Source organism: Acanthaster planci, linkage group LG05, assembly GCF_054643075.1.
Source record: "Acanthaster planci isolate LZ-2023a linkage group LG05, COTS_SCS, whole genome shotgun sequence".
Lineage (NCBI taxonomy): Eukaryota > Metazoa > Echinodermata > Asteroidea > Valvatida > Acanthasteridae > Acanthaster > Acanthaster planci.
Window position 1 is genome coordinate 22,438,679 of NC_141781.1, and position 27,037 is coordinate 22,465,715.

Sequence of the window (27,037 nt, forward strand, 5' to 3'; positions counted from 1 at the left end):
TACGCCGTATGGCTATGCACATTGCGCATGTTCCGTGGGAACGCCGAAATGGCCAATTTTGTAGCTCGCTATGCTACATATACGTGTGCACAATCGACCGTGTACAGAAATAGCCATATCGGCGGTCCAAATCGGATTTTCTTTACGGTCCAAAACGCTGGTTACCCGTTTTTATGTTAGTTTCGGCTTACGCAGGCGGGAACCAGGATTGCTAGGAAACTTGCGGTAGTGAGCGCTCTTATGAAAGTTGTAAAATAATGGTTTTGCTCGAGAGAAAAATGAACAAATAGAGAGACTCCAGTGCGGGCTCAGATAGTCTGATCAAATTTAAAAGGAAGTTTTGATGCAAATAGGCAAAAAATAAAAGGGTATTTAGGATTTCCTGGAAGGAGAAAAGACTACTTATAGGAGAAGGATAGTGATCTTGGCCGCTTTTGATAACCTCAGAAATTATAAACAAAAGCAAATTGTCAAGTTCCTGCTAATATAAAAAGCCACAGAGAATGTTGACCAATGTATGTTTGGTTTAGTTTGAAGGGGAAATTCCAATGGAAATGGGGAACAAAACGGAAAAAATATTATATAAAAAAAGGCGGTGGCACACAAGTGACAGGTCCACTCCGCTGCGCTGCACAGTGGAATTTCAATATTATAGCGCCACCAACGGCGAGAGGGAGAAAGTTTTGGCGTGGAACCAGCCTGTCCTGAAAAGCCAACTTTTTTATTCGGGCGAATCTTGGAATTTTGAAACTATAGGTAGATTTGTTATGCAATTTCCTCTGCAAAAACCATCATTTTGTTAACTAACATGCTCTCAAAGGCGAGTTTTTCGAGATTTTCTGCTTCAGTTCTCCCTATTGTTGTTCACTCAAGCGTAACGAAAGATAGCGGCGTCTAATCCTCGGTAAGCCTCGAATCATTTTATTGTTCAGGGGAAGCTGAAGAAAAGAATCCAACAAAAGAATTGGTCTCTTTTTCAGCCAAAGTACCATTCGGTTTACGTCTGTTTAAGGGGACCACAATAAGCAAAACGGCTTGTATTTGCCTCTAATTCCCAGTAAGGACAAACCGTTGGGTCCCCTTTCATTCGTCCTACTCCTTTCGCGCCACACCTTTCTTCCTCTCTATTGGCTCTTTGCCGTCACGTGGTCTGCTTCAATCCCACACAAACCCGACCCCCTCGTAAAACTTAATGCAACAGAAAAAAAAACCTGATTGAATTAACTTGAATCTTGGTCGTTCAGCGACCAAGATTCGAACTTCCCACCGTTTTGGGGGGATGATTTTAGGCATGATATTTCGTGTCCTCGAGAGAAATTAAGACAGGACGTTACGCAAATATCCACATTTTTAAGAACCTTCTAATTAATGTTTAGACAAATATGCCAAGTTGAAGCCCATCAGAAATTGTCTCTAGGAAAACAGTATGGATCTTTCAATTAAATTCATTGAGGTACCGTTCAAACGATACGTTTTCAAGGTAAAGTTTTAGAATAATTCCACTTTTCCTTCAAAAAGAAATGAAGGTCCAGTGTTTAAAAAGTTGCGTATTGGGGGGAATTCCAATTTACATTGTTTACTACTCATATTATTGGCGTCACTAAATCCAGAACTTGTCACAATTGCTTAAATTCTTTTCAATAAAGAAAATGGAATTTTCAAGTCACTGAAGCAAAATACTTTGTGAACTTGTATGATGTGTAGACAGACTGTTCAAATAAGTTTTCACTGAGAATTCTAAAAGATAATAACAAATGTAAAATCCATTCTTTTAAATTTGATACTACTTAGTGGAATCGAACAATATGCATTCAAGTATTTCCATAAATTCAAATTAGATGAAAACAAAACTGCATTTTTAAAAGAAACATAGTGCCTTTTTCACCGTTTGAAATTCAAAATAAAATAAGCGCCAGTCAAATACCTTTGCTAGACTTAAATCTATAAATTCATTAACAAATATTTTTAACACTGCAGAATATTTTCGAACTTTAAATCTAACTTCAGCATACCGTGGCAAAGATCCGTCTTCTAGTCGCACGCCATCCTGGCTCAATGAATGTCAAAGAATTTATACGTAACCTACAAAAATACATTCAATCTGCCAGTCATGTCACAAGCACCAATTGCCACCTTACAGTCAATAATCATCAATGCTTCTTCTTCTTGTCCTTCCTTGTTCTGGATAAATTTGTCTCTCCTGCGTAGCGAGGGGCTGTGCTCGCAGTAGTGGCTGCAGCATCTGCTGTGCTGTTTTGGGCAACTTCAGCATGTGATGTTGGAAGATCATGCTGCATCAGTCTTTCTAAGAAAGTGCCTGCTTGTGATTTCATCCCAATGTTTGATGGGCAGGGAGCCAACACTGGACTCGCATTGGACAGAAGACATGTATCTGTCTCGTCAGATTGTGACGACTGGTACCACATCTCATCGTCACAGCTGCTGCACAAGAGATAGGTAGATTCCAGGTCAGCTGGGAACTTGACTTGTGGGTTCTGACTGAGCTGAATCACTTGGCGTTGAGGTGGGCTTATCTTGTTGGCTTTTGCGCCGTCTGGTTTCCGTCGCCACGTGCCAGTTGTCGGTTCAAACACTGCATTTGGGGCAGTCACGTTTCCCAAGCCACCTGAGGATGGTGGAGTGTGGTACAGGTCTATGGGTGCTGACTCTTCATTGGCTGCCATTCCATACGTTGTGCCACCACTGTTGAAGCTTCTTCGCCGTCTCTTTTTCCGAGACTTGGCTTGCTGATGAGATTTTCGTTTCCTGGAGGAACTTTGACCATTGGTCTGAGACAAGCTCATATCTTTTGGGATACCTTCGTGTTTGTTGTTACTGTTATTGTTGGTTTTGTTTGGTCCCTGCACTTCTGGTTGATTTTGGTGCTGACCATTAAGTTCATGGACTGTCAGACTTTGCTTGCCTGAGTTACTCACGAAGTGGCTCTTCTTGTGTTTGTCACTTGGCCAGATGTCATGCATGTGACACAGATTCTTCACATCAATGACCGCCCCTTTGCACCCATGCCCCGCCTTCCCCTTTTTCTGCCTTTGCTTAGTCTTACTTTTAGCGGAATCTGTTTGAGTGTCTGTTTGCTTCTCTTTTTGATCCGTCTCAAGCGTCATGCTGTCCTGGGTTCTAGCAAATCGACCGTCTCGCACAGACACCATAATGCAATGATGACCAACTTGACTTAGGCACAACCCACGGTCTTTCTTATCTTCGTCACCACTTTCTCTCCCACCGGTACCAGCTGCCCCTTCCACAACACTGTCCAGCTGGAGAAGTGTATTCTTGGAAGCTTCCGACACACAGTGTCCATCTGATGAAGAGATGACAGTTTTTCCGACAGCCTTGTTGGAAGCCATTTGCTTTTCTGGTGACCTGGGGTCTAAAGCCTTAATGTCGGATCCACTGTGCCTGTTTCTAACGGTAACCGGGATTGGTTGCTGCTGGGAAAGCTGGCGGGCACTTCTAGTCATTATCCTTGGCTGAACAACTGAACTACGAGGACCAATCACAGCTGAGTTTGCTGACATGGATGATTCCATTCTGTTCAAGGGGGTGTTTGAGACAGTGGTTGTGGCAACCTGACTCATCTGCTTCTGCCCAAAACTCAGATTCCGGACACAGGCCTGTTGAAGTCGTTGCACCTGCAGCATTTCTAGCTGCTGGCGTAGGTGCTGCTGTTGCTGCAGGAGAATTCGTTTCTGGATGTCACTTGGTGACTCCCTAGCCCCTGAAGAATTGACGCCTGCTTGCAATGGAGACTGTAGGAGGGATGGTGGAATCTGGCCAGAAGATTAGAATGGATAGAAATAACAAACATTCCAATTATATGAAATGAATTGAACAAGAGGTTGCTCTTGTAAAAACAAAATTGAGAACCAAAACAGTCAAGTCCATCACAAGTCCTTGTTAAAAGACCAGCCAAGTAACAGAGTAATCAATGAAACAGGATTGCTTTTCAATTATAATTTATTTGAATAGCTTGTGACTTGACTTGAAATAGAATGGCTTGTGATGGACTTGCAGAGGAAAAACTGCTCTGCCTGGTCCGGTTGAAATAACACTTACTACAATTTTCAACTTGAAGTGGTGCTTACTTGATCATACAACTTGCGGCTTAGATCAAATTCCACCAGTTGACTGCGGCCACCGACCACTGGCTGACCAGCAGGTAAGGTCGTGGTCATCCCCTGGACAGATGGTGGGTAGGATGTGGGCTGGGTGACACCTGACAATCTCTGAGGTGATAGGATACCAGCTTGCTGATTACCAGGCACTACTGCTGCTGCTGCCATCTGATTGTTCGGAGCTGACATCCTGAGGCATGTGCTGTGCTGCAGTAATGGTGTCTGTCTAGGCATCATGGCGTGGTTGTATGAACGGAGACCCTCGCTGCTACAGGCTTGTCTAAAATAAAAAGGACCAGACTGAAAATGTTATCTGATTGTTTCCTAGTAGGTAGAAAAAGGCCCTGTGTGGAAAAACCATGAAAATGCTTGGAGGAAACATTTTGCTTGTAGATATCACAACAATCTAGAATAATAGCAATTTTTATTCCGCCGTTGTAATATCTTTTATCAGCTTTTGTATCCATAGGTTGTGATAATAAAACTATGACTATAAAACTCCTCCAAATATATGAAGATGTTTTCATCTTCTAATGAAAAATGTCTTTTAAGAAACGAAAAACCTGGAATCTGCCCTCCAACTTTTTCAATCAAAACAAAGATTGATGGCAGTCAGGTAACCCTAAAATGCATTACAGCTCCACAGAAAAATGCGAATGGCAATTGAACTAAGCAATTAACTCAGGATGACTACTCTGAAGGTGACGAAATGAAGAAGCAGGTAATCAACCAATTCACAAACAAAAATCTAGTACACACCCGGTTGTTAAAAAGTTGAGTTGGTAATTTCAATTTTTGAAAGGCATCAAAACAAGTCTTTTGTTTTTAATGTTTAAGAAAACATGCATACATCTTCAAACGAAAGAAAAAGACATTATGAAGCAAAACACTTTGACACAGGAGTTACCCCTGTATTTATCAGAAAGAAATTTAGAATCTACCTCTCTTGTTCTATTCTACCGATGGTGACAGGCAAGGAGGCAAGAGGACAGCATCGATTGGTTGCCCTGGCGATAATGTCTAGCAATGGATGAGCAACATCTGGAAACATCCTCAGGAGATGGAAGATACGATTCTTTATCATGAGCTATAAATGAAAACAAAACCTCAAATGTCTTTATCCAGTGGAAAACCCCTTTCTGATTATAACTTCTATATAACTCTGAAACAAGAAAAGTTTACCTAACAACATAATCTATGGGTGAACACAAGTTACTGTGTCCTAGCAAGTCCAATGATACAATGTGGCTTAATGGATCGGTCCATCCGTGGCTGATGCCTAGTAATAGACCTCATTCACGGGGCCGGCCATGTCGAATTTGAAAGCGAGGTTTACTCTTCATTTTGAATGTTGAGAATACAAAGGAAGCAATAAAATGAAATTTCAGGACGACTTTGCACCTGTCTACTCTGATGTATTATTTTAAATTCATAATTGAACACATAAAATTCCAGATTGCCAGATTCTAAAAATTATTGAAAGGGAGGCTTGGAACGCGTGGAACTATAAAACAGTCTGGTGCCATCCTAATTGACAGTTTGCAATATATAAAACAGATTTGGGGAATAAGATAAAAAAAGGCCTCCACGTGAATAGGGTCTATACTCATAACTGCCTCCCCCATTTGAAAATTGTTTTGTTGCAGTTGTTTATTTTTTCTTTCACAATGAAAAGTAATATTTCCAAACCCCCAAAATCCCATGCCAGTTTTAAGTTATCGTTAACTCCCAACATATCACACAGAACTTGCTCATGACCCTCTGGTATGCATTCTCAGTGCAACAAGTACAAATTGTCAAGACTTGTATCAGAAAATGAGCAGACCAAATGATACTTTCTACTTTGAGCTTGTACGTGCTTCATAGGTCTTCCTTTGAAGACGTTCAATGCAGTCGAAGAGAAAGAGGTTTGTCATCTCTTCTTGATGGATCCAGGCACAAAGGAGAGAGGGTACCTTGTTGCCTTACAGTGAGTGACAACCATTGAAGTCAGTACACCATGCTGGGTTGCACTACAATGTATATAGCTTGTGCTCAATATCACACACAGGAGCCAAGAGTGATTTTTATCTGGAAATGTGCAACTATAGTTTAAGTGGGCACTAGGACCGTGGCAGCTATGTATTGAAGATGGTTATACCTCTAGATCGCCCATGAGGGGAAAGTCACAGAGTTACTCTCTCTACAGAATCATCATGCTATAATTGGCCTTTACCTGTTCGTAATGTTCCTCAATATTGGTTATTGACAGGTCAACCTCACACAACAGACCAACCAGGAGACGAAACTTCTCAGGTGTTGGTGCACACTTAGCCTGGAATGACAGCAATTAACTATCATATAGTAAGCTGCCTAAAGACAGAGACAGACTACTTCCAACCATGTAGAAATAGATAGGTTCACAAGAGACAACTCATATGGTGTAACTTGCACATATCACATGACAGTATTCCTTCAATGCATGTTTGTATCCCATCTATTAAGCTTGCAGTTGTACCATCAAGGCAAACTATTGAGATGTGTATCACTCAATAAGAAGCAATATGAAAAGGGGTGACAACAGATGTAGCTGGGGAATTAGTGGCACATTGCACTAGGGGGAGGGGGTTGCTGAACACCCCACCCTACAAAAGACAGCCCCCAACCTTCACATACTGACTTAAAATATAGTTGTCATTTTCAGCAAATGTCACACTACAGAAATTCAGTGGAAGGTGTGTGCTAAAAGTGACCAACTTACAAACCTCAGGCTATGTTAAGGGACAGGGCTAACCAAACCTGAATAATTATTGTCCTTGAGGAAAAATCAAAGATCCAGGTCTGAAATGCACTACCAAGATTATAATTCATACCTTGATAACATTGAGAATGTTGATGATTTCTCCAACATCATTGATGGTAACGTCAAATTCTACAAAATGGCAGCGGTCAAAGAAATTTACAGTTTACTTTTCGCATTCAAACTTTCGATGAGGCATGGATGCTATGTCAAGAAAATCTGCAGATTATGACTAAAATAAAAGGGGATGATCTATAGTATGGGCCTACGGCTTAGGAGCTGTTTATACAGACAGGAAGTTTCACTGCATAGTAAGGTCCTGGAATCGAGGTCCAAGTTACAGTAATCTCGGGGGCATTTTTGTCGGAGATTCTGTGCATGAAGAAAAGCAAAGAAAGAATGAACTTGGAATCAAACAACAAAAAGGCTCAACCATTAATCATAGTTACCTGGGGACTGGAGCAAACTCAGCTGGTTTTGTAGTTTACGATCCACATAGCAACCAGGGGAATTGCTGGCTGCCATCTTCAAATTAGGTTGAATCAAAGCATCATCGTTTTCTAGATAACAAAAAGACACACTTGCTAACACACTTTAAACAAGTAGGCCTCATGTTCGGAGAACAGCCATGGGTACAAAGCAAATTGTTGCCGGGACCGGAAGGGGAAGGCTTGTACGTTATAATAATGAGCAGGTTTGGATGGCTCATTCAGGTATTTAAGTTAACAGTAGCCAAGTCGATTTGAGTATACTGTGTCTTTCGACCCCTCAAGTTACTTTGTTAAATTTAGGCCTACAGGCCCCTGTCGATAAATGAAGTTCAAATTGCCAGTTCATGAAATTGGCCAACCCCTTACTGTTTCTGTTTGGAAAATGAAACCTGCATGACGTCCAAAATATCACCTACGATCACTCGATTTCAAAATGCCCTTTCAAGTAAATGATATCATTCGAAATTAACCATCCGCTGTCTTTTTACTGCAGCTGAAAATGTTGACTGCGCCGGCCCACTTGGCTTACGTGTACTTTAAACGACACAATTCAGAACACGAACGCCAACTTTTTTGAAGGCTTTTTCGTTGACATCAAAACGACTTATGCCGAAACCATGAGACCAATCTTACCTTTGTCTCTTATGGAAGGACTATTTGGTTCATCTTTTAGTATTCCGTAGTAATTATCAGAGATTTTGTGTGACCAAAAAACAACTTAACTTTGACCTCGATCGACGCGAACAACGCAAAATTTACACCTCGCCACAACCAATCAATCAAGTGAAGTGAAATGTTGTTCGATCGATCCTTTTGAAATAACGCGGTAACGTCGATTATGCCGTAGATTGCTCTAAACTTTAATAATTTTCCCAATTCTCAATAGACCCATACCATTCTTCTTAATCTTGCAGTATGTTACTACTGAAATTAGTTTATTACTAAATTGAATATTACAACCATTGACAACTTCACCACATAATGTCATGTTTGTTGTTCACACTGAATGTTTCCCACGCTGCATAACATTTCCCCCAACTCTGAACTTGGAATACTCTTCAACTTTTTAATTTGCATATTGGAGCGCCACCGCGCGTCGAAAGATCATTAACTCCTTCGTCTAAAAGAGTGTCAAGAGCAGAAGAGCCTTCTCTTAGACAGAGAAAGTACCTAACTCAAAACCTTAAGCTCGCACAGCAGATACCTTATGTTTAAAAGGAAATACATGTACAGAGTATAAGAGTCATTTATCGTGGAGGCGTATGAAATAATATGTTCGAGCAGTTTGCTTAAGTATTTCATCCAAGGTCAGATTTAAAATACGATGCCAGTTTGTCTATGTTACGTGAAACGAAACGTAATTTAAAGGCTAGATCGACAACAAATAATGCAAGCAAACACATGAAAGCATAATGTGGGGTACAAATCCTGCATACAAGAAAACCTTGCATTTAATTTGCATCTAAATACAAAAAAAGTAGAAAAATAAAAAGTCATAAAAATAATACAACTATAACCGAAAAGCTTGTATCCAGTGCTTTTTGTGAAAAAGCAAAATTTGTAAAATACAGAATTGCATAATTTTGTGAGTAGCTAAATGTCGCATCTTACTTAGTACCGTGTACACAAACCAAATACTAGAAGAATTGTTAGACTAAAGGAAAACATGCAAAAATTCATTTCTTTAGCAGTGAGTTACACCAAAAAGTCATATTATCATAAGAAACAAAAATTAATATGTCATAGCAACCCTGCTGGATTAAGAACAGCCCTCCAAATCTCAGTGCTGTCTGCTGATACACATCAGTACTTCATCCTCAAGGTTTCCTGTAATGAAAGAAACTCTAACAAAATCGTTACATAAAAATGGCAACCCTGATACATGGGCTGCAATGTTTAAGGATAATTTTATGATTTGCATCTTTTTAACACTTGAACACAAAGACTGTGCACATTTTTTCAGTATTCTATTAACGATTCCAAAGTGAATTCCATTCCAAATTAAGCTTTGTCCCACAAGAAACTTGTCCCTTACAATTTAATGCACAGATTGTGATAATTCACATTTCGAAAGAACCGAATGTTATCAGAGAATTATTAATATTTGATAGAAACCACAAAACTCTTCAAGGTATTAGTTAAGGTACAAAATTACAAAATCAGCTGATCAGGAATCAAATATTTAGTCCCATAAATAAAAAATGCAAAATCAAGAATCAACTTGGCAATCACCAATTAAATACATTTTACATTCAATTGTTTTTAACAAACTTAGTGCCATGTTTTGGAAATATTTTATGCCCTATTCTCAAGACAATAGTTACTGCAAAGCAATTACCAGCTTCTCACCAAATTCAAAGCATAGTGAGTACAATTTAATATAAAATACAAATCTATTCATCCAACAACTATTTTCAAAACCATTCTATCCATAATTCAATCTACCAAAGCACATGTACTGTATCTGTGACGGAATTCATGCAAACAAAAATACTAATAAACAAAAGCACAACCTTTTCAGCAGTAAGGAAATTAACTTTACTTTTAAAACTTCAGTTGGTAAACCACAAAATACCAGCATATGACTCCTACAGGTTAAATATTCATTTTTATGGAGACAAAAATCAAAACAGCTGAGCGGACTTGCACCATGAATTTATAGTCGTTCATTACTGGGGTTTTGAACAGGTTCATAATGGTGTGACAAGATACAAGAAAGGCACTTCAGGTAATTTGGCAGCTTTAACAATTATGCGGCATCAGGACACATTCCACCCAATTCTATTGTTGAACCATGGCGCCAAAAAAGCCAAATATCTTTCTGCTCGAATTTCTCAAACCTTTAACTTTATGCCAACTGACTGCAGTGCCTGTTCCACTGTTGAAAATGTCAATAAGACATATTTGCAAAAATTCCACCATGCTTTCCTACTCTATCATATACGTAAACCTTTTAAGCCAATGAAAATATCTTGCTGATGTTTCATAATATGGCAGTCTTTCGTCAAGAAAACCAATTAAATTTTCAGCACCTGTTAAGTCCACGTTTATCATTCCTTTTCTTTAACACCTGCTGCACAGTAATATCTTTTTAACTGGTATCCCTTCCAGATGCTATCCTTTTCAAACAGAAGCACTGCCCTGTCTAAATCTACACAGAAGGTTTCTAAGGCAGTGACTCCACTCGCTTTTCCTCAACATGAAAATCATTTTCTGATGGCACAAAATTTCACACAATGAAAGAATGAAACAAACTGGTCATTTTTTCAATGTCAAATATCTCTTAGAAGAAGTCCCTTATATTGAAGCCGTCTAGATCGATACCTGGTTTCCAGACATGTTTCCTCACAAACCTTACAAAGTTTGGGGATGGATGGCTGAACCTACCCAAGTATTGGGACTAGTTTGATAGCTTTTAATACGGGGGGATCGAATACTGGCTTTTAACCCAAAGTAAATAATATATTGTCTTTGTTTCACAATACATTCTACATACAGAATTGTTGGTTTAGGAAATTACTCATGAATATTTACACTGGCTTTCATCACTGCACGTGCATTTTAGCGCAAGCAATGATTGCATGTGTATACAACCACCGAGCACAATTTTAAAGATTTACTCATCAAGTGCACATGCAGTAAATGCCATGATTTGCCCAGAGACGCTGGCTCATTGCTCTGACACTTTCCTACTCAAACTTCTTCTGTATTCTTGAAAGAAAAATACCACGTCATGGTATGTGGACCGACATGTCTTTGGCTCTTGGTCATGAATATGTACGAGATATGGTTATAACTGTTATTTACCCTGTCTTGCCGTCAAAAATACAAATACAAAAAAGATATAAAAAAGACAACTTCAATTTGGAAATTTGAAAAAAAAACAACTGTAAGAGAAAATCTTAGTACGCTAGAAAAGTTTCCCCAAGGACAATTGCCAGCTGTAATTTGGAATAAATTCCGTTATCTACATTCTGTGTTCCTACATGGCAATGTGTACAGATGATCCCAGTGGAATCATGCTGAATTTGCTAACTGGCCATCCTAAGGACGGAAGACATCAAGAATCTAGCCTGTGCTGACAGGTGACCTACGGTCACATGTTTGTATCAGAAAATGAGGCCTAGAGAGAACAGAAAACATTCCGAAATAACAGTCTTGCCTCAAAAGGAACAAGAATGTTTTGAAAGGAACAAGAATCTTCCAAGTTTTGAGATGCTATGAGGAAGGAGCAGCCTCTTGATTTGACAGGCGATCTGAGACTAGCTAGATTTTGTCGTAGGCATCGTGGGATACCCCTCCTCTGCCCTGACATGTGATGCAACTGAAAAAGAAGCCACACCCCACCTGAAAAAGGAAATGAAAGGCAGCATTTAATATCAAGTGCACTCTTGTAATTAAATACTGCTATAATGGGCCAATTCTGAAGTCCCAAGTCTTTTAATTTTTTTCCCCTTCATTTTCCCAGTTCCGTTCTAGGAACTCTGGTTCTAGGAGTTGGACTAATACTGCACTTGTCAACTAAACTGCCTGTCCGGAAATATTTGTATATATAAACAACCCCAATGTACGTTGTACATGAATTCCACTAGTAATACAGATATGCCACATACCCATGATGCATTGCCTGTCATGTGTGGCTCTCATTTGCATTCCAAGCAACCACACGTCTGGTACCTTATCACTTTTCTGATATATTCTCCGTAAAAGTCGAGCCAACAGACTACAGGATTTGGAGAGAACAAGTGGAATCATAGGACATGTCCCCAATTACTTAGCTATAGCTGAATATGATACATGTGCCCATGGAAGGCCACCAGTTACCATTTGAAGCCATGTCCTACAGAGTGCCATGGCTAGCTGTCAGTGGGTAATTTGAATGCAGTCATAGTACATTTTTGTCCATCTAGATCTTAGACTCACCATGATGTCACTTGGCAATCGATTCCATGTTTCATAGTTGGGAATCAGTTCTTTTCCCGTTGCCCCGGCAATCTTGTTATAAATAACCCCACCGATGAGGTAGACAGTCACAACACAGAAAAAGCTATCATCCAAAAAAAAATTAAGAACAAAATTGAGATTATTGCAGGCTGCTCTCATAAAAAGATGTCAATACAATTACATAGTCTTTACTTTGTATACTACAAATGCTGTTGTCTAGAATCTCTAACTATTCTATAACACTCGCAATTTCACTTTTTTAACAGTGGAAAGAGGCACTGAAATTTGATGACAAGTTACATGAATGAAAAAAAACAGAATTCTTACATGATAATTAACACAGTCCCAAGGCTCAGATTTTGATTTATCACTCCGCAGGCACCAGCATAATCAGCATTAATTTCATACTATGAGATGGAAAGAGAAGGAAATAAAAAATCAATCAAGACATGAAACAGTGGTAGTGTTGATACATGACAGAGTGATGGTATGTCAGTAAAATGAAAATGACCAGACGTGAGGTAAAACATGTAAGTGCCCACAAAGTGCAGAAATGTTTTGTCACATCTCAGGTATCTAAGTCCAAATTGATTTTACTCTAATGACATCTTAACGGATTGACTTTTCTTTCTACCTGAACAAGGAGCTGGACCCAAACTTCTCAGGGCAATCACTTTGCAGTTTCAACTTACCAGACAGGTTTCATTTTCATTGTCCTTCACAAAGACAACCAATGGAGTGAACGGTATGATGCCTGGTGCCCCAGTATCCGGTACCTCCCACACGGCATACTTATTGCACATGAGCCGCATGACGACGCTGATATGACCACAGTCCAACAGGTCACCATCTGCATATGTCACGAACAACTGGGATCCATCCCCTGTCAAGAAACATATCAAGCCGTTTGTCAAGCCTAGCAACAGATACCTTTCATAGAGAGGGATATTTAGACGGCACTGATAATCAACAGCTAATCACGATGATATATGAAATGCTCGTAAGGAAGGGTGGGACGTTGACATGTTTAAAAGAAGAAAGGTCCAAAGCTGTTTACAGATTTTCCCAAACGTATAAACGGAACTGCCCCTTTCAGAGGTTTGACATTTTGAATTGAAGCAATGTTGTGTTCATTTTTATTGTAAACAATGCCTGTTACATACTGTTTTTTCCCTTTTGGCATCCATGTACTTTTTGAGAAAAAAAGAGGATTATAAAATAATAAACATTGCTTGTTTTAAATGCCCCAACATCAATCTACACTTTTATATAGGTTAGACCATGTGCAATGTTTAACTATATAATTATGTATATATCTGAAAACACAGAGTTAGGCAGTGGCGGCCTCTGTGAAGTGTTAGCTAAACATTAAAATGTATGGCAAAGTTTTTGTAAATGTTTTTCAAATTCGACGTAAATTCCCACCCTTAGTGTTGACCTAATAATTTTACATGTTTTTGTTTTTGGAGCCGCTGATACGAATGTGATTCAAATGATCAGTGAAAAGCCCTATGTAAGTAAGTGGCCAACGCGTTGCAAACTCTTGGAGGCACACTATTGTGAATCGCCCATATGATGACCTTTCATAGATGACTGTTGAACCAAACTCTGACCACCACCATCAGTGCCTACTCAACGTCTGGGGTTAGCCTCAGTTAATCTGTCTACTGTGATCCTTTCTTAAATTACAATCACTGCACTTGTTGGCCTGCTGATCTCCCTAACTGTCATGTCCAGCATATCGGTTCCAAACCCAGTCTTGTTGCAAGGTCAAATTCTGAGGGTCATTTCAAGCACAGCTACTTTCTTACACGCCACATGCTTCCAAACTGTGCCTGCAACATCGATTCTTGCAATGCCCTCCCAATTTGGTGCAGATCAGCAGGTCTGAGAGTGTATTCACCATAGCCCCCTCTACTTCTTTTTCTTTTCTATGGCAGGGGGGGGGGAGGTTTGATACTTAGGAGACAGTTTGAATGACACTTAGTGAATCTCACACCAGACTAGACTAAAAAGACAGCTGATCATGAATTGCCTAAATTTCTCAGGCTTCTTGATTCCCACAATATGATTCCCACAACTGTCTTGGAGTGAGAATTTCAGAATCCACTATGGAGCCAAAACTTCTTTGGTTGAAATTTCTGGTTGAAATTTTTCATTTAACATGACAAAAAGGAAAACTGATTCACAACTTTTCAGAAACTTTATGTACAAAAGTAACACAGTATCATCGTAAGTCCTGAACACTTCATTCCTTTGGGAATCAAAACAATTTTCACCCCTTCCCCGTGCCCAAGGAGTTTTGAAGGACTTTGGAAGATTGAGGAAGGTTTAGCTAGAAACTCAGAATCAAAATAGTGATGAGTGTTTAATATTTGGGGGAATGTAGTCAATACATGCATGTTCTCTAGCAAATAAATAACATTGTTCAGAACTTTATATAATCAGAAGTTAAAATAATACAGAAAATGTATGAAATACCATCATTAACAATCCGACTTGTTTGTCCAAGTATTGTTGGTTTGGATCGCACAATGCCAGTTAGTTCTTGGGATGCCCCAATGCCAGTGAGCCCTCGTGTTTTGTCTTTGGGTAGATCCTTGCAAAATGCAAGGTTAAAAGTACAATCGTCTCTCTCGGTGCCAAGATAGCAGATACCAGGCTGGGTGATGGTCCAGTAAGGTGCGCTGTGAACGAGAAATGCAGTGACTATAGTCAGTGATTGAAATAAGAAAATAAAATTGATTAGCAAATTTGCTAATCATATTGTCATTTGATTCGCATTATGATGAAATTGACTGGAAAAAAACAAATGGGCCTAATTCAGTACTATTATTAGTTACGGCAACACTGTGGATGGCTACACTGTGGATGGCTACCCTGTGGATGGCTACCCTGTGGATGGCTACACTGTGGATGGCTACACTGTGGATAGCTACACTGTGGATGGCTACACTGTGGATGGCTACACTGTGGATGGCTACACTGTGGATGGCTACCCTGTGGATGGCTACACTGTGGATGGCTACACTGTGGATAGCTACACTGTGGATGGCTACACTGTGGATGGCTACACTGTGGATGGCTACCCTGTGGATGGCTACCCTGTGGATGGCTACACTGTGGATGGCTACACTGTGGATAGCTACACTGTGGATGGCTACACTGTGGATGGCTACACTGTGGATGGCTACCCTGTGGATGGCTACCCTGTGGATGGCTACACTGTGGATGGCTACACTGTGGATAGCTACACTGTGGATGGCTACACTGTGGATAGCTACACTGTGGATGGCTACACTGTGGATGGCTACACTGTGGATGGCTACACTGTGGATGGCTACCCTGTGGATGGCTACACTGTGGATGGCTACACTGTGGATAGCTACACTGTGGATGGCTACACTGTGGATGGCTACCCTGTGGATGGCTACACTGTGGATGGCTACACTGCGGATGGCTACACTGTGGATGGCTACACTGTGGATGGCTATGATGCGGATGGCTACACTGTGGATGGCTACACTGCGGATGGCCACACCGTGGATGGCTACACTGTGGATGGCTACACTGTGGATGGCTACATTGTGGATGGCTACCCTGTGGATGGCTACACTGTGGATGGCTACACTGTGGATGGCTACATTGTGGATGGCTACACTGTGGATGGCTACACTGTGGATGGCTACACTGTGGATGGCTACATTGTGGATAGCTACACTGTGGATGGCTACACTGTGGATGGCTACACTGTGGATGGCTACATTGTGGATGGCTACACTGTGGATGGCTACACTGTGGATGGCTACACTGTGGATGGCTACATTGTGGATGGCTACACTGTGGATGGCTACACTGTGCAAGCATGATTAATTGGGAAATTCGGATTCATCAATTTGAATGCATGCGCCCCTGGCATGCATGCAGATGGCAGAGTATTTCATTATTGATTTGATTTATTTTTATCTACTCTGGGCATGGGGAGACCTCTTAGTGAAACACTGTTTCCAGAGGTGCCCAGCAATTACAATAAATCCATTAAATACAACAATTGATACCACTGTATAAAAAAAGTAAACTACAAAATGTAAGAGTGAGGACCAGTTAAATAAGTACGTTTAAACACACAAAATAATAAGAAACATGATCCAGCCATGCACTGATGTACATTAGATGAACATCAAAAACAGCAAATTTCTTGATCTCCCATACACACAAGCATTAAAAAGCAAAGCTTTGTAACTGCTTTTAAAACCAGTTAAAGTTGCAGGCAGTGGACATCTGAGACACGTTCGCAGGGTATTGAATACATAAGCTCCACGAACGACATTGAATTTACATTTACCTGAATTCAATTTACTTAGTGAAATAACAAGGTTACCTTGGAAAATTGGCCGAGAATTATAAGACTGTGCATCAATGGTGGGAATGAGACAGTTGCATGGTTGCGGTGGTTATTGCATAGTATAAGTATGGGTCAAAGACAAGACAAACTCTATCTATATTAGACCTCAAGCTTTGAGGCTCTGTCGTGGTTGTTGTCACAGTGGGAGAAAGAGCCACACATGTGCCCAAATCGACAAATTTCATGCACAATGAGGGCAGCCCCCCCCCAAAAAATCAGCAATGAATCTCTTAAAGTGAATTTGAATGCCAAAAGGGGCTTTCACACAAGATGAATTCCCTTGGCATTGCCGGGAAATTTTGGTCGGTCTGTTCACACTACCAAAGAAATTCCTAGGGATAAACTTTTCCCCGGGAAAAATATTCACCCCTGCTCGGGGAATGGGGTTAAAGGAGAAAAACTCGGGGTTTAATGTTTTTCAGGAGAAAATCAACTAGTTTGAATGTTAGCGGGTTTGAACTTACCCCAGTTTTTTGCATCCACGGCTAATGTGTCAAGCTGTAATCTTGAAAGGTCACAGGGTCACAAATAGTGAGCCAAATAATTTGCATGGTAACTTGGTCTTGTAATGCAGTACCTTTTAAACTCGCAACGTCAACTTGGCATTGCGCGACGTAAACAACAGCAGCTTGCGCATGCGCACATGGCATTAGACTTCTGCCTACAATGCATTTGGGAACTTCTGGATGGGCCCCCTCCATTTATTCGATTCCCGGGGTTTGATTGCCAGTGTAAAACAACCGTGCATATTCCCTGGAAATAATGTCCCTGGGAGTTACCAAATGGGTCCAGTGTGAACGGTTGCTGGGGTTTTCGTGGGTTAAAAATACCCGGGATTTTCCTGGGGGTTTACTTCTCGGGGATTAGCTCTGCAGTGTGAAAAGGCCTAAAGCAAGGTGACAAAAAAGGGGCACCCAGTCCAAATTGGCAATGATGAAGAACAAAACCAAACTAAGTACTCATTTTGTGCCAAGTCTTATAAATCCTGGGCAAAAAGCACATCTTTGATAGTGTCCTTTCAAGTGACTTGGGCATCTGCTTGTCCTTGAACACGTAATTTATCCTGTCGCACTGCCTTTGCTGCTGGTGATTTTTTTCTTCTGTGATGTCAATGTATATACCATGCATGGCCAGCCTGGTCACATGTTAAGCTAATGACCTACAGGCGTATTGGTCATGCTGCTAAGAAACTGGTAATTTTACAAAAAATCGGCTCAATCAATCAAATATCCATCAATGTGTCATTTGTGAGGTTGCATATTACCATTAGTGTAACTCGACCAATGGCAAAATTGAATGCTGATGGGACCTACATGTACTTGGCCATATCAAAGTATCCCCACAACCGTTTTAAACACGGACCATCCCGACAACTCTAGTCATATCTTGACTAGCCTGTCACAATTTGGAGAGAGTTCCACATATATGTATGCACACTTGACCCGGCACACAACCATGACCTAAGTTACTAGGCCCCTATTTTTCTACATGATATTCAATGAAACATTTCATGATATATTCCTGCTATATTTGGACATATTTAAACATGTTACCGCTAGCACTTTCTGATGGCTGATAATGATTTATCACTGCTGGGAAATACTGATGCTGTCCATATCCCCATCTGACCACTCCATGATATCACACGGCACAGTACAGTAAAAGCAGTCATGTTGGTTAAAGCATAGTGGTTTAAAGCTATTTGAAATTGCATTGCAAATTGCACACACACTAACGTTAGCTGGTTTGGGCATGTTGGGTCTACTTACGCTTTTAATGTTTCCAAATCGTAAATGTCTGAGCCACAAATGGGTGATGCAGTAACCTCTTGTCCTAGCACCTTCTTGAAATTCAGAGCCAGGCCAGCCAGAGCGATAAAGGCGGCAAATCTAACATTTCTGAAGGCGGAAAGAAAGCCCTCGGCACGCTCGGTAGATACAGATCCTGTGACTATGTGCGGCGCCATCTTGGAATTGTTACGCCCCAACTATAGCGTCTGTCCCAACTATAGTTGGGCCCGTCCCCACTGGTCCTGGTGTGCATGATGTATCCAGCATGTGCCAAAGTCAAATTGTTTAAAATGTCATGTAATTGGTCATAGCGCTAGATGAACAGATAAAGTGCCACATTTTAGATGAAAGTGTGAAACACAATGACTTGGATAATGTTGAGACATTTCCCACGGACATTGGTCAACAATAGTTGGGCCAGTACTACAGTTGGGACTGTCCCAACTATAGTTGGAACTTATGCTATATTTGGGGCGTAACAAAATCACCTGACCATTTTCGTCGTCATTAAATAATTGGGTGTGGCAAATGATGTTGCCCCCACCACTATTTTGCTCGGATTTCTGGGTCCATCACCGGCATGTAGTCATGATCTTGTATTATAAAAACTAATTATGAAAAAAGGGATTTACCTAAAAGTTGGATATCGGTGTACATCCATGAGAAGGAGAGAGAGATAAAGAGAATTCTTAATTATGAGCACAATGTGGATGAGTACTTAAATTCGGGGTGTGACGATGGGGATTGCATGCTGGGGATACGGTGGAGTCCCGGGATTATTTCAAAATGGACGACTAGTACTCCTGAAAGTCGGTAGAGATAAATTCATACGAGAGTACGTCAAGGGCAGTCCTAGGCTTGAATGGAAGAGACGGACTAGTATTTTAAAAAGACTAGTCGCTCCAGGGAAAAAAGAACAAAAATAAAAAAAGAGCATGGCTAGTTTCTAACCAACTCAACTAAATGACAACAAGCTTCTTTTAGATCACTTCCTACTTCACAACTTTTCAAGCTTTTTTAGACCACCGGTTACTTTTAACATCCCTTTAAAATACAAGCAAAGTGGCTCCTCAAATAATAGTTTGTTCCGTTTTAAACCTTAAGTGGGGCTCTACCTCTTGTGTGGACACTGTTTCTATCGTTTATTTATCTTAAAAAGCCCTCTCAAAATTTAAGGACCGCCCAGCGACTTTAATGACATTTTTTTTCGGTATTCTCCACTTGAACCTATTAATTTCAAACCACCACCTACTTAAGGACTTAACTAAGTCTGTTTGTTTTTTAATTTTATTATCTTGTCACGTTAAAAATCATAGAAATACAAAATCAATACATCAAAATGATTGTCTTCCTCCTTGAAAGTACACGTATAGCGTTCTAAATTGATAAATCATATCGTTTATTTTGTAAAAAGTTGCACAAAAAGAGTTTAAGTTTTAATCAAGGTTTTTATATACATGCATAAAGTCGGCTCCTTTCAATAGTGCTGTTGATAAAAAGCAAGACTATAAAGTGTAAAGCTCAGTATTGCAGTAAATTCATAGATAATCACTTATTATTTTCGTATTAAATTGACCTCCTTATGGGGGGGCGAATTTCTTGGGTAAAAGGCACGATACAAAAGAAGACATTGGTATATGATTGCATCGCCAAACTGCTCAAATATTATCAAAACTGAATACATATAATGAAACATTTTAACTGTATAATTAGTATTTAACTAAAAGGTAAGCACAATTCATCACATGCTTTTACCAAATTTATGGTTACACAAAGGTACGTACTCCTTTTGACTCATTTTTTCCCCAAGTTTATAACGCGTTCTTTACTTCCTAAAACGCCAGGAGCCTTGTGTGGCATGGTAGCCCAGAACAGCAATCCCAAATATCTTTGCAAATATTTGTAACATCGAAAACAATGTCGCAAATATTTGTAAAGAGATTATTTTGCAATGTGTCATGTCCCTCGAGGGTCACCATAGCCATCCCTATTTAGGTGGCATACATGGTCCATGGTCAAGGTTGCTCCGAAGCAAATCCATTGACCCAAAAAAATTGAATAAGGAACGTATAAAATAAATCTTAATCAGATTTTGGTACTCATAACTTCCCTCATTTCACAGTTTTCTCTTTCCATGTACATCTTTTTCGTGATTAGATACCTTCAATCTTGTGTACAAAAAAAGTTTAAAGACTCGTCCATCACTGCACTCAGTAGCCTGGACATCAGTATAACAGCTAGGGGCGGGCCCAGATTTCAGGAAAGAGGGCGTAATACCGGGGGAGAGTGTGTGAATGAGTCCTCTTTTTTTAACTGGTACCATTTTACATACACGCATATTAGCAGCCAGGGTTGACCCCCCCCAGCATCCCAACTTCAAATACTGATTGTTTCGGAAAAGTTTGTTTTCTGAACCGAGATGGTAAGACTTGCAATTTTGATTTAGTAATACCGGACTCGACAAGAATACTCAAAATGTTTCATTACAACGACGAAGAGAATAAGAGTCTCGATTTCACATCCAAGGTAGTACACCATGCACGTCTTCACAAATCGTCATATGCCTTAGCTTTCGACCCCATCCCGCGACAGGTGATGATGCCCCACACAAAAACAACACCACCCTATAGGGAGGAAGGCGATAACATATCCGTTATTCATAAATCGAATCTCCTTTTTGAGATCGGTAATACAGGAATATAAACCGATGGTAAAACACTTTACGTCATGACATTGTGAGGTTGCATATTACCATTAGTGTAACTCGACCAATGGCAAAATTGAATGCTGATGGGACCTACATGTACTTGGCCATATCAAAGTATCCCCACAACCGTTTTAAACACGGACCATCCCGACAACTCTAGTCATATCTTGACTAGCCTGTCACAATTTGGAGAGAGTTCCACATATATGTATGCACACTTGACCCGGCACACAACCATGACCTAAGTTACTAGGCCCCTATTTTTCTACATGATATTCAATGAAACATTTCATGATATATTCCTGCTATATTTGGACATATTTAAACATGTTACCGCTAGCACTTTCTGATGGCTGATAATGATTTATCACTGCTGGGAAATACTGATGCTGTCCATATCCCCATCTGACCACTCCATGATATCACACGGCACAGTACAGTAAAAGCAGTCATGTTGGTTAAAGCATAGTGGTTTAAAGCTATTTGAAATTGCATTGCAAATTGCACACACACTAACGTTAGCTGGTTTGGGCATGTTGGGTCTACTTACGCTTTTAATGTTTCCAAATCGTAAATGTCTGAGCCACAAATGGGTGATGCAGTAACCTCTTGTCCTAGCACCTTCTTGAAATTCAGAGCCAGGCCAGCCAGAGCGATAAAGGCGGCAAATCTAACATTTCTGAAGGCGGAAAGAAAGCCCTCGGCACGCTCGGTAGATACAGATCCTGTGACTATGTGCGGCGCCATCTTGGAATTGTTACGCCCCAACTATAGCGTCTGTCCCAACTATAGTTGGGCCCGTCCCCACTGGTCCTGGTGTGCATGATGTATCCAGCATGTGCCAAAGTCAAATTGTTTAAAATGTCATGTAATTGGTCATAGCGCTAGATGAACAGATAAAGTGCCACATTTTAGATGAAAGTGTGAAACACAATGACTTGGATAATGTTGAGACATTTCCCACGGACATTGGTCAACAATAGTTGGGCCAGTACTACAGTTGGGACTGTCCCAACTATAGTTGGAACTTATGCTATATTTGGGGCGTAACAAAATCACCTGACCATTTTCGTCGTCATTAAATAATTGGGTGTGGCAAATGATGTTGCCCCCACCACTATTTTGCTCGGATTTCTGGGTCCATCACCGGCATGTAGTCATGATCTTGTATTATAAAAACTAATTATGAAAAAAGGGATTTACCTAAAAGTTGGATATCGGTGTACATCCATGAGAAGGAGAGAGAGATAAAGAGAATTCTTAATTATGAGCACAATGTGGATGAGTACTTAAATTCGGGGTGTGACGATGGGGATTGCATGCTGGGGATACGGTGGAGTCCCGGGATTATTTCAAAATGGACGACTAGTACTCCTGAAAGTCGGTAGAGATAAATTCATACGAGAGTACGTCAAGGGCAGTCCTAGGCTTGAATGGAAGAGACGGACTAGTATTTTAAAAAGACTAGTCGCTCCAGGGAAAAAAGAACAAAAATAAAAAAAGAGCATGGCTAGTTTCTAACCAACTCAACTAAATGACAACAAGCTTCTTTTAGATCACTTCCTACTTCACAACTTTTCAAGCTTTTTTAGACCACCGGTTACTTTTAACATCCCTTTAAAATACAAGCAAAGTGGCTCCTCAAATAATAGTTTGTTCCGTTTTAAACCTTAAGTGGGGCTCTACCTCTTGTGTGGACACTGTTTCTATCGTTTATTTATCTTAAAAAGCCCTCTCAAAATTTAAGGACCGCCCAGCGACTTTAATGACATTTTTTTTCGGTATTCTCCACTTGAACCTATTAATTTCAAACCACCACCTACTTAAGGACTTAACTAAGTCTGTTTGTTTTTTAATTTTATTATCTTGTCACGTTAAAAATCATAGAAATACAAAATCAATACATCAAAATGATTGTCTTCCTCCTTGAAAGTACACGTATAGCGTTCTAAATTGATAAATCATATCGTTTATTTTGTAAAAAGTTGCACAAAAAGAGTTTAAGTTTTAATCAAGGTTTTTATATACATGCATAAAGTCGGCTCCTTTCAATAGTGCTGTTGATAAAAAGCAAGACTATAAAGTGTAAAGCTCAGTATTGCAGTAAATTCATAGATAATCACTTATTATTTTCGTATTAAATTGACCTCCTTATGGGGGGGCGAATTTCTTGGGTAAAAGGCACGATACAAAAGAAGACATTGGTATATGATTGCATCGCCAAACTGCTCAAATATTATCAAAACTGAATACATATAATGAAACATTTTAACTGTATAATTAGTATTTAACTAAAAGGTAAGCACAATTCATCACATGCTTTTACCAAATTTATGGTTACACAAAGGTACGTACTCCTTTTGACTCATTTTTTCCCCAAGTTTATAACGCGTTCTTTACTTCCTAAAACGCCAGGAGCCTTGTGTGGCATGGTAGCCCAGAACAGCAATCCCAAATATCTTTGCAAATATTTGTAACATCGAAAACAATGTCGCAAATATTTGTAAAGAGATTATTTTGCAATGTGTCATGTCCCTCGAGGGTCACCATAGCCATCCCTATTTAGGTGGCATACATGGTCCATGGTCAAGGTTGCTCCGAAGCAAATCCATTGACCCAAAAAAATTGAATAAGGAACGTATAAAATAAATCTTAATCAGATTTTGGTACTCATAACTTCCCTCATTTCACAGTTTTCTCTTTCCATGTACATCTTTTTCGTGATTAGATACCTTCAATCTTGTGTACAAAAAAAGTTTAAAGACTCGTCCATCACTGCACTCAGTAGCCTGGACATCAGTATAACAGCTAGGGGCGGGCCCAGATTTCAGGAAAGAGGGCGTAATACCGGGGGAGAGTGTGTGAATGAGTCCTCTTTTTTTAACTGGTACCATTTTACATACACGCATATTAGCAGCCAGGGTTGACCCCCCCCAGCATCCCAACTTCAAATACTGATTGTTTCGGAAAAGTTTGTTTTCTGAACCGAGATGGTAAGACTTGCAATTTTGATTTAGTAATACCGGACTCGACAAGAATACTCAAAATGTTTCATTACAACGACGAAGAGAATAAGAGTCTCGATTTCACATCCAAGGTAGTACACCATGCACGTCTTCACAAATCGTCATATGCCTTAGCTTTCGACCCCATCCCGCGACAGGTGATGATGCCCCACACAAAAACAACACCACCCTATAGGGAGGAAGGCGATAACATATCCGTTATTCATAAATCGAATCTCCTTTTTGAGATCGGTAATACAGGAATATAAACCGATGGTAAAACACTTTACGTCATGACAATATTGATAAATTCGCTAGTGGTGTTCATGGTATTAGACTCAAGACCCATAAAATCTCTTACCATGACATCAGAAGGGAACATTCTCCACATGTCGTAGTTGGGAATAATTTCCAGGCCTTTAGCTCCGCCCATCTTGTTAAAGATGGCACCTCCGATCAGGTACACGCACACTAAGCTGAAAAAGCTGGCAGAGCAAAAGCAGACGAGGAATTGTCAATCAGAATGGTGTTAATGTATATTATCTCATGAGATAAAACGAACAGCTTAATTTTTAGTGATTTTTTTCAAACTTACATAATGATGACGATGGTACCAGCACTTAGACCTTGGTAGGTGAAACACGCACCGTCATACATGGTTGTTACTGTATACTGTGGAGTGTGAAATAGCATTATTAATGTTTCCTATTACGTACTAATTTTTAATTACTCCGTTGACTTTAACTTTAAAGGCAGCGCGCTGCCTTCTGATTTGGCAACGACAGTAAGAGACGTGTAGAACACAGTGCATTATATCACGTCTATTAATTTAAAGCAAGTTCGGGTCACTTTGTAGTCATTATTACAAATATATAATTGTCAATTAGGGCTGAGAAGCAAACCGAGTTGTTGCCTTGAAAACTCATGGATTCACCTTGCAAAGCTGCTTATCTAAAGACACTATGGTGGTGGACGGCATGTTTGGCGCTGACCCATTGTGAGCTGACAGCCAGTGAGTGTTTGGGTCACAATGGAGATGCATTTCAACTTGCAGATTTTTATCTTCACCGCCACATTTCTTATTTTCGCCATGACGGAATCGTATCAGAAGTTGAGTTCCCTTGTCTATCAATTTGACGGAAAAAGGAAACAAAATAAACAATAACTTAGAAACAAAACTTGTGCAACAATGTAAAAGTCACCCCTTAAAAGTAAAACAGATAAGCTTCGCTATAAAACAAAAGCTTACTTCTCTTCGAGTTCAGATAAAAAGCAACAGACTTTTAGATTGTATCAGTGAAGAAATGTTACTGTGTGAAAAAATATCAATATTTGTCCTATGGACAACTTGAGCTAAATGTAATTTTCAACTTTGACAAACTAGATCTCGAAAATGACAGCCAAACTTAAGTGAACATCGTGAGCCAGGTATTAATTTGATGACGATTGATCTCGATTCTGTGTTGGCTTTCGAAATTGTAACATGTTCTTTCTTTGGCGATTTTAAATGTTCACGAAGCCATGCTAGTTGATTTTCTAGGTATAATTATTCTTACCATCCTCGTTCTGCTCGATTTGGCTCAACCCACCCAAGATGATGGGCCCACTCCCAGCGATGTTTGTGACTTGCGCTGCGCCAATGCCTGTCTTTGCTCCTACGATACCCGGAGGAATTTGCTTGCAGAATGCAAAGTGGAATTGACACATAACGTTGGGCTGATCGTAATAATCGAAACACCCTCCGGGAACATTTAGATTCCAGTATTGTTCTCTGAAAACAATGTAAAATACCCACTTACTTTCAAGTCAAAAGGAAACTACATGGCTGGTATTAAACCAAACCATTCAAACAAACCCTTCCATTTTTGCCGAATGTGGCACTTTTATCAAAATCCAGCATCTTGACCGGCGTCCATCGTAATTATCTACGCCTATATGCACACACTTCCTAATAACGCCGTAAGTGAAAATCGTTCAGTTGTGTTGTAGATAGGTCCCCTTTATCCGGTATCCTTTAAATATTCGTGCTGCCTCTGCCTGGTTCGACTTTTTTTCAGCGTTTCCTGATATAATTTAAGCAACCGTTTCCCCCTGTTTATTTTGATAAGTTTAATTTCCCGAATTGAAACCTTTTTGGAAGGACCTGGGAATATGAATCAGTGTAAAAGCTGTTTTATGTTTGGCACTACTTTACCCGGTTAATTGTCTCAAGTCATAATCGGCGGTTTCGTAGTCACCACATAACAATCCGGCCGTTGGGTTGACTGTAGGTGCTGTTGCATCCGTCTTCACAGGCGGTACGACAGTGCCGGGTGACTTTTCGGGTGGTAGGACAGTGTGAGGTGTCATGCTGCGTGGTGCTACTGTTCCAGGTGTCACGGTGAGCTTTGCCAGAGTGTGGCCTACATCATCGATCGAGGAGGCTCCCTGGCACGTGCCACACCTAGGAAAACTCCCCAAGATTAACAACTGCAGGAAAACTGCAACCAATGTAATACCCGCCCTGTGGCTCATTGTGGACTCATAGGCCGCCATGATGGTTCTCCATTTGAGTCATGTGCCTATGCCGTCAGGAATACAGTTAATCTTTGTGTGCTTAATTTGTGTCAATAAATATCTTTGACCCTGATTGCATGGTTTGATCAGAATACAAAGTCTGCTTGCGCGTGCATTTTTCGGGGGATGTTTTTTTCCGCGGAATCTCACGATGCAAATGGTTTTGGCAAAGCTGCTGTAGCGGCTGAAGCTACTTCAATCGCCGAGTTATACTTTTCCCTGAG

The 27,037-nt window shown here is 40.2% G+C and overlaps 3 protein-coding genes and 1 long non-coding RNA gene across 4 annotated transcripts; all 4 read right to left on the reverse strand.

Moving 5' to 3' along the window:
* Positions 1 to 1,341: 1,341 nt before the first annotated feature.
* Positions 1,342 to 8,201, reverse strand: LOC110987454 (uncharacterized). Its single transcript, XM_022250197.2, has 7 exons — positions 8,040 to 8,201; positions 7,365 to 7,475; positions 6,989 to 7,047; positions 6,352 to 6,450; positions 5,078 to 5,223; positions 4,107 to 4,416; positions 1,342 to 3,791 (listed from the first exon to the last, which is right to left on the reverse strand). The coding sequence occupies exons 2-7, from the start codon at positions 7,438 to 7,440 to the stop codon at positions 2,151 to 2,153; spliced, it is 2,331 nt and encodes a 776-aa protein (XP_022105889.2). The 5' UTR covers positions 7,441 to 7,475; positions 8,040 to 8,201; the 3' UTR covers positions 1,342 to 2,150.
* Positions 8,202 to 8,821: 620 nt separating this feature from the next.
* Positions 8,822 to 18,747, reverse strand: LOC147799251 (cation-dependent mannose-6-phosphate receptor-like). Its single transcript, XM_087137062.1, has 6 exons — positions 18,525 to 18,747; positions 14,832 to 15,037; positions 13,043 to 13,233; positions 12,678 to 12,757; positions 12,330 to 12,453; positions 8,822 to 11,753 (listed from the first exon to the last, which is right to left on the reverse strand). Exons 1-6 carry the CDS (start codon positions 18,719 to 18,721, stop codon positions 11,673 to 11,675), a joined length of 879 nt encoding a protein of 292 aa, XP_086993188.1. The 5' UTR covers positions 18,722 to 18,747; the 3' UTR covers positions 8,822 to 11,672.
* Positions 18,748 to 19,818: 1,071 nt separating this feature from the next.
* LOC147799252 (uncharacterized) lies at positions 19,819 to 22,644 on the reverse strand. The gene is made up of 2 exons (XR_015425488.1): positions 21,803 to 22,644; positions 19,819 to 21,169 (listed from the first exon to the last, which is right to left on the reverse strand). It is a non-coding gene; the product is annotated as an uncharacterized LOC147799252 (long non-coding RNA).
* Positions 22,645 to 23,096: 452 nt separating this feature from the next.
* On the reverse strand, positions 23,097 to 26,844 carry LOC110987443 (uncharacterized). Its single transcript, XM_022250177.2, has 6 exons — positions 26,452 to 26,844; positions 25,814 to 26,028; positions 25,192 to 25,382; positions 24,853 to 24,929; positions 24,619 to 24,742; positions 23,097 to 24,447 (listed from the first exon to the last, which is right to left on the reverse strand). The coding sequence occupies exons 1-6, from the start codon at positions 26,790 to 26,792 to the stop codon at positions 24,370 to 24,372; spliced, it is 1,026 nt and encodes a 341-aa protein (XP_022105869.2). The 5' UTR covers positions 26,793 to 26,844; the 3' UTR covers positions 23,097 to 24,369.
* Between the last annotated feature and the right edge of the window lie 193 nt (positions 26,845 to 27,037).

Excerpts from the sequence above, each read along its gene's own strand:
- LOC110987454 (XM_022250197.2), bottom strand. The coding sequence starts at position 7,440 with ATGGCAGCCAGCAATTCCCCTGGTTGCTATGTGGATCGTAAACTACAA. Across the intron at positions 7,048-7,364 it reads GAGTTTGCTCCAGTCCCCAG|AATTTGACGTTACCATCAAT; the intron begins GTAACTATGATT and ends GCCATTTTGTAG. Across the intron at positions 3,792-4,106 it reads GCCGCAAGTTGTATGATCAA|ATTCCACCATCCCTCCTACA; the intron begins GTAAGCACCACT and ends TCTTCTGGCCAG.
- LOC147799251 (XM_087137062.1), bottom strand. The coding sequence starts at position 18,721 with ATGGCGCCGCACATAGTCACAGGATCTGTATCTACCGAGCGTGCCGAG. Across the intron at positions 15,038-18,524 it reads GATTTGGAAACATTAAAAGC|CGCACCTTACTGGACCATCA; the intron begins GTAAGTAGACCC and ends TCTCGTTCACAG. Across the intron at positions 12,758-13,042 it reads ATGAAAATGAAACCTGTCTG|TATGAAATTAATGCTGATTA; the intron begins GTAAGTTGAAAC and ends TCCATCTCATAG.
- LOC110987443 (XM_022250177.2), bottom strand. The coding sequence starts at position 26,792 with ATGGCGGCCTATGAGTCCACAATGAGCCACAGGGCGGGTATTACATTG. Across the intron at positions 25,383-25,813 it reads AATCGAGCAGAACGAGGATG|ACAAGGGAACTCAACTTCTG; the intron begins GTAAGAATAATT and ends TCAAATTGATAG. Across the intron at positions 24,930-25,191 it reads TAGATAAGCAGCTTTGCAAG|TATACAGTAACAACCATGTA; the intron begins GTGAATCCATGA and ends CACACTCCACAG.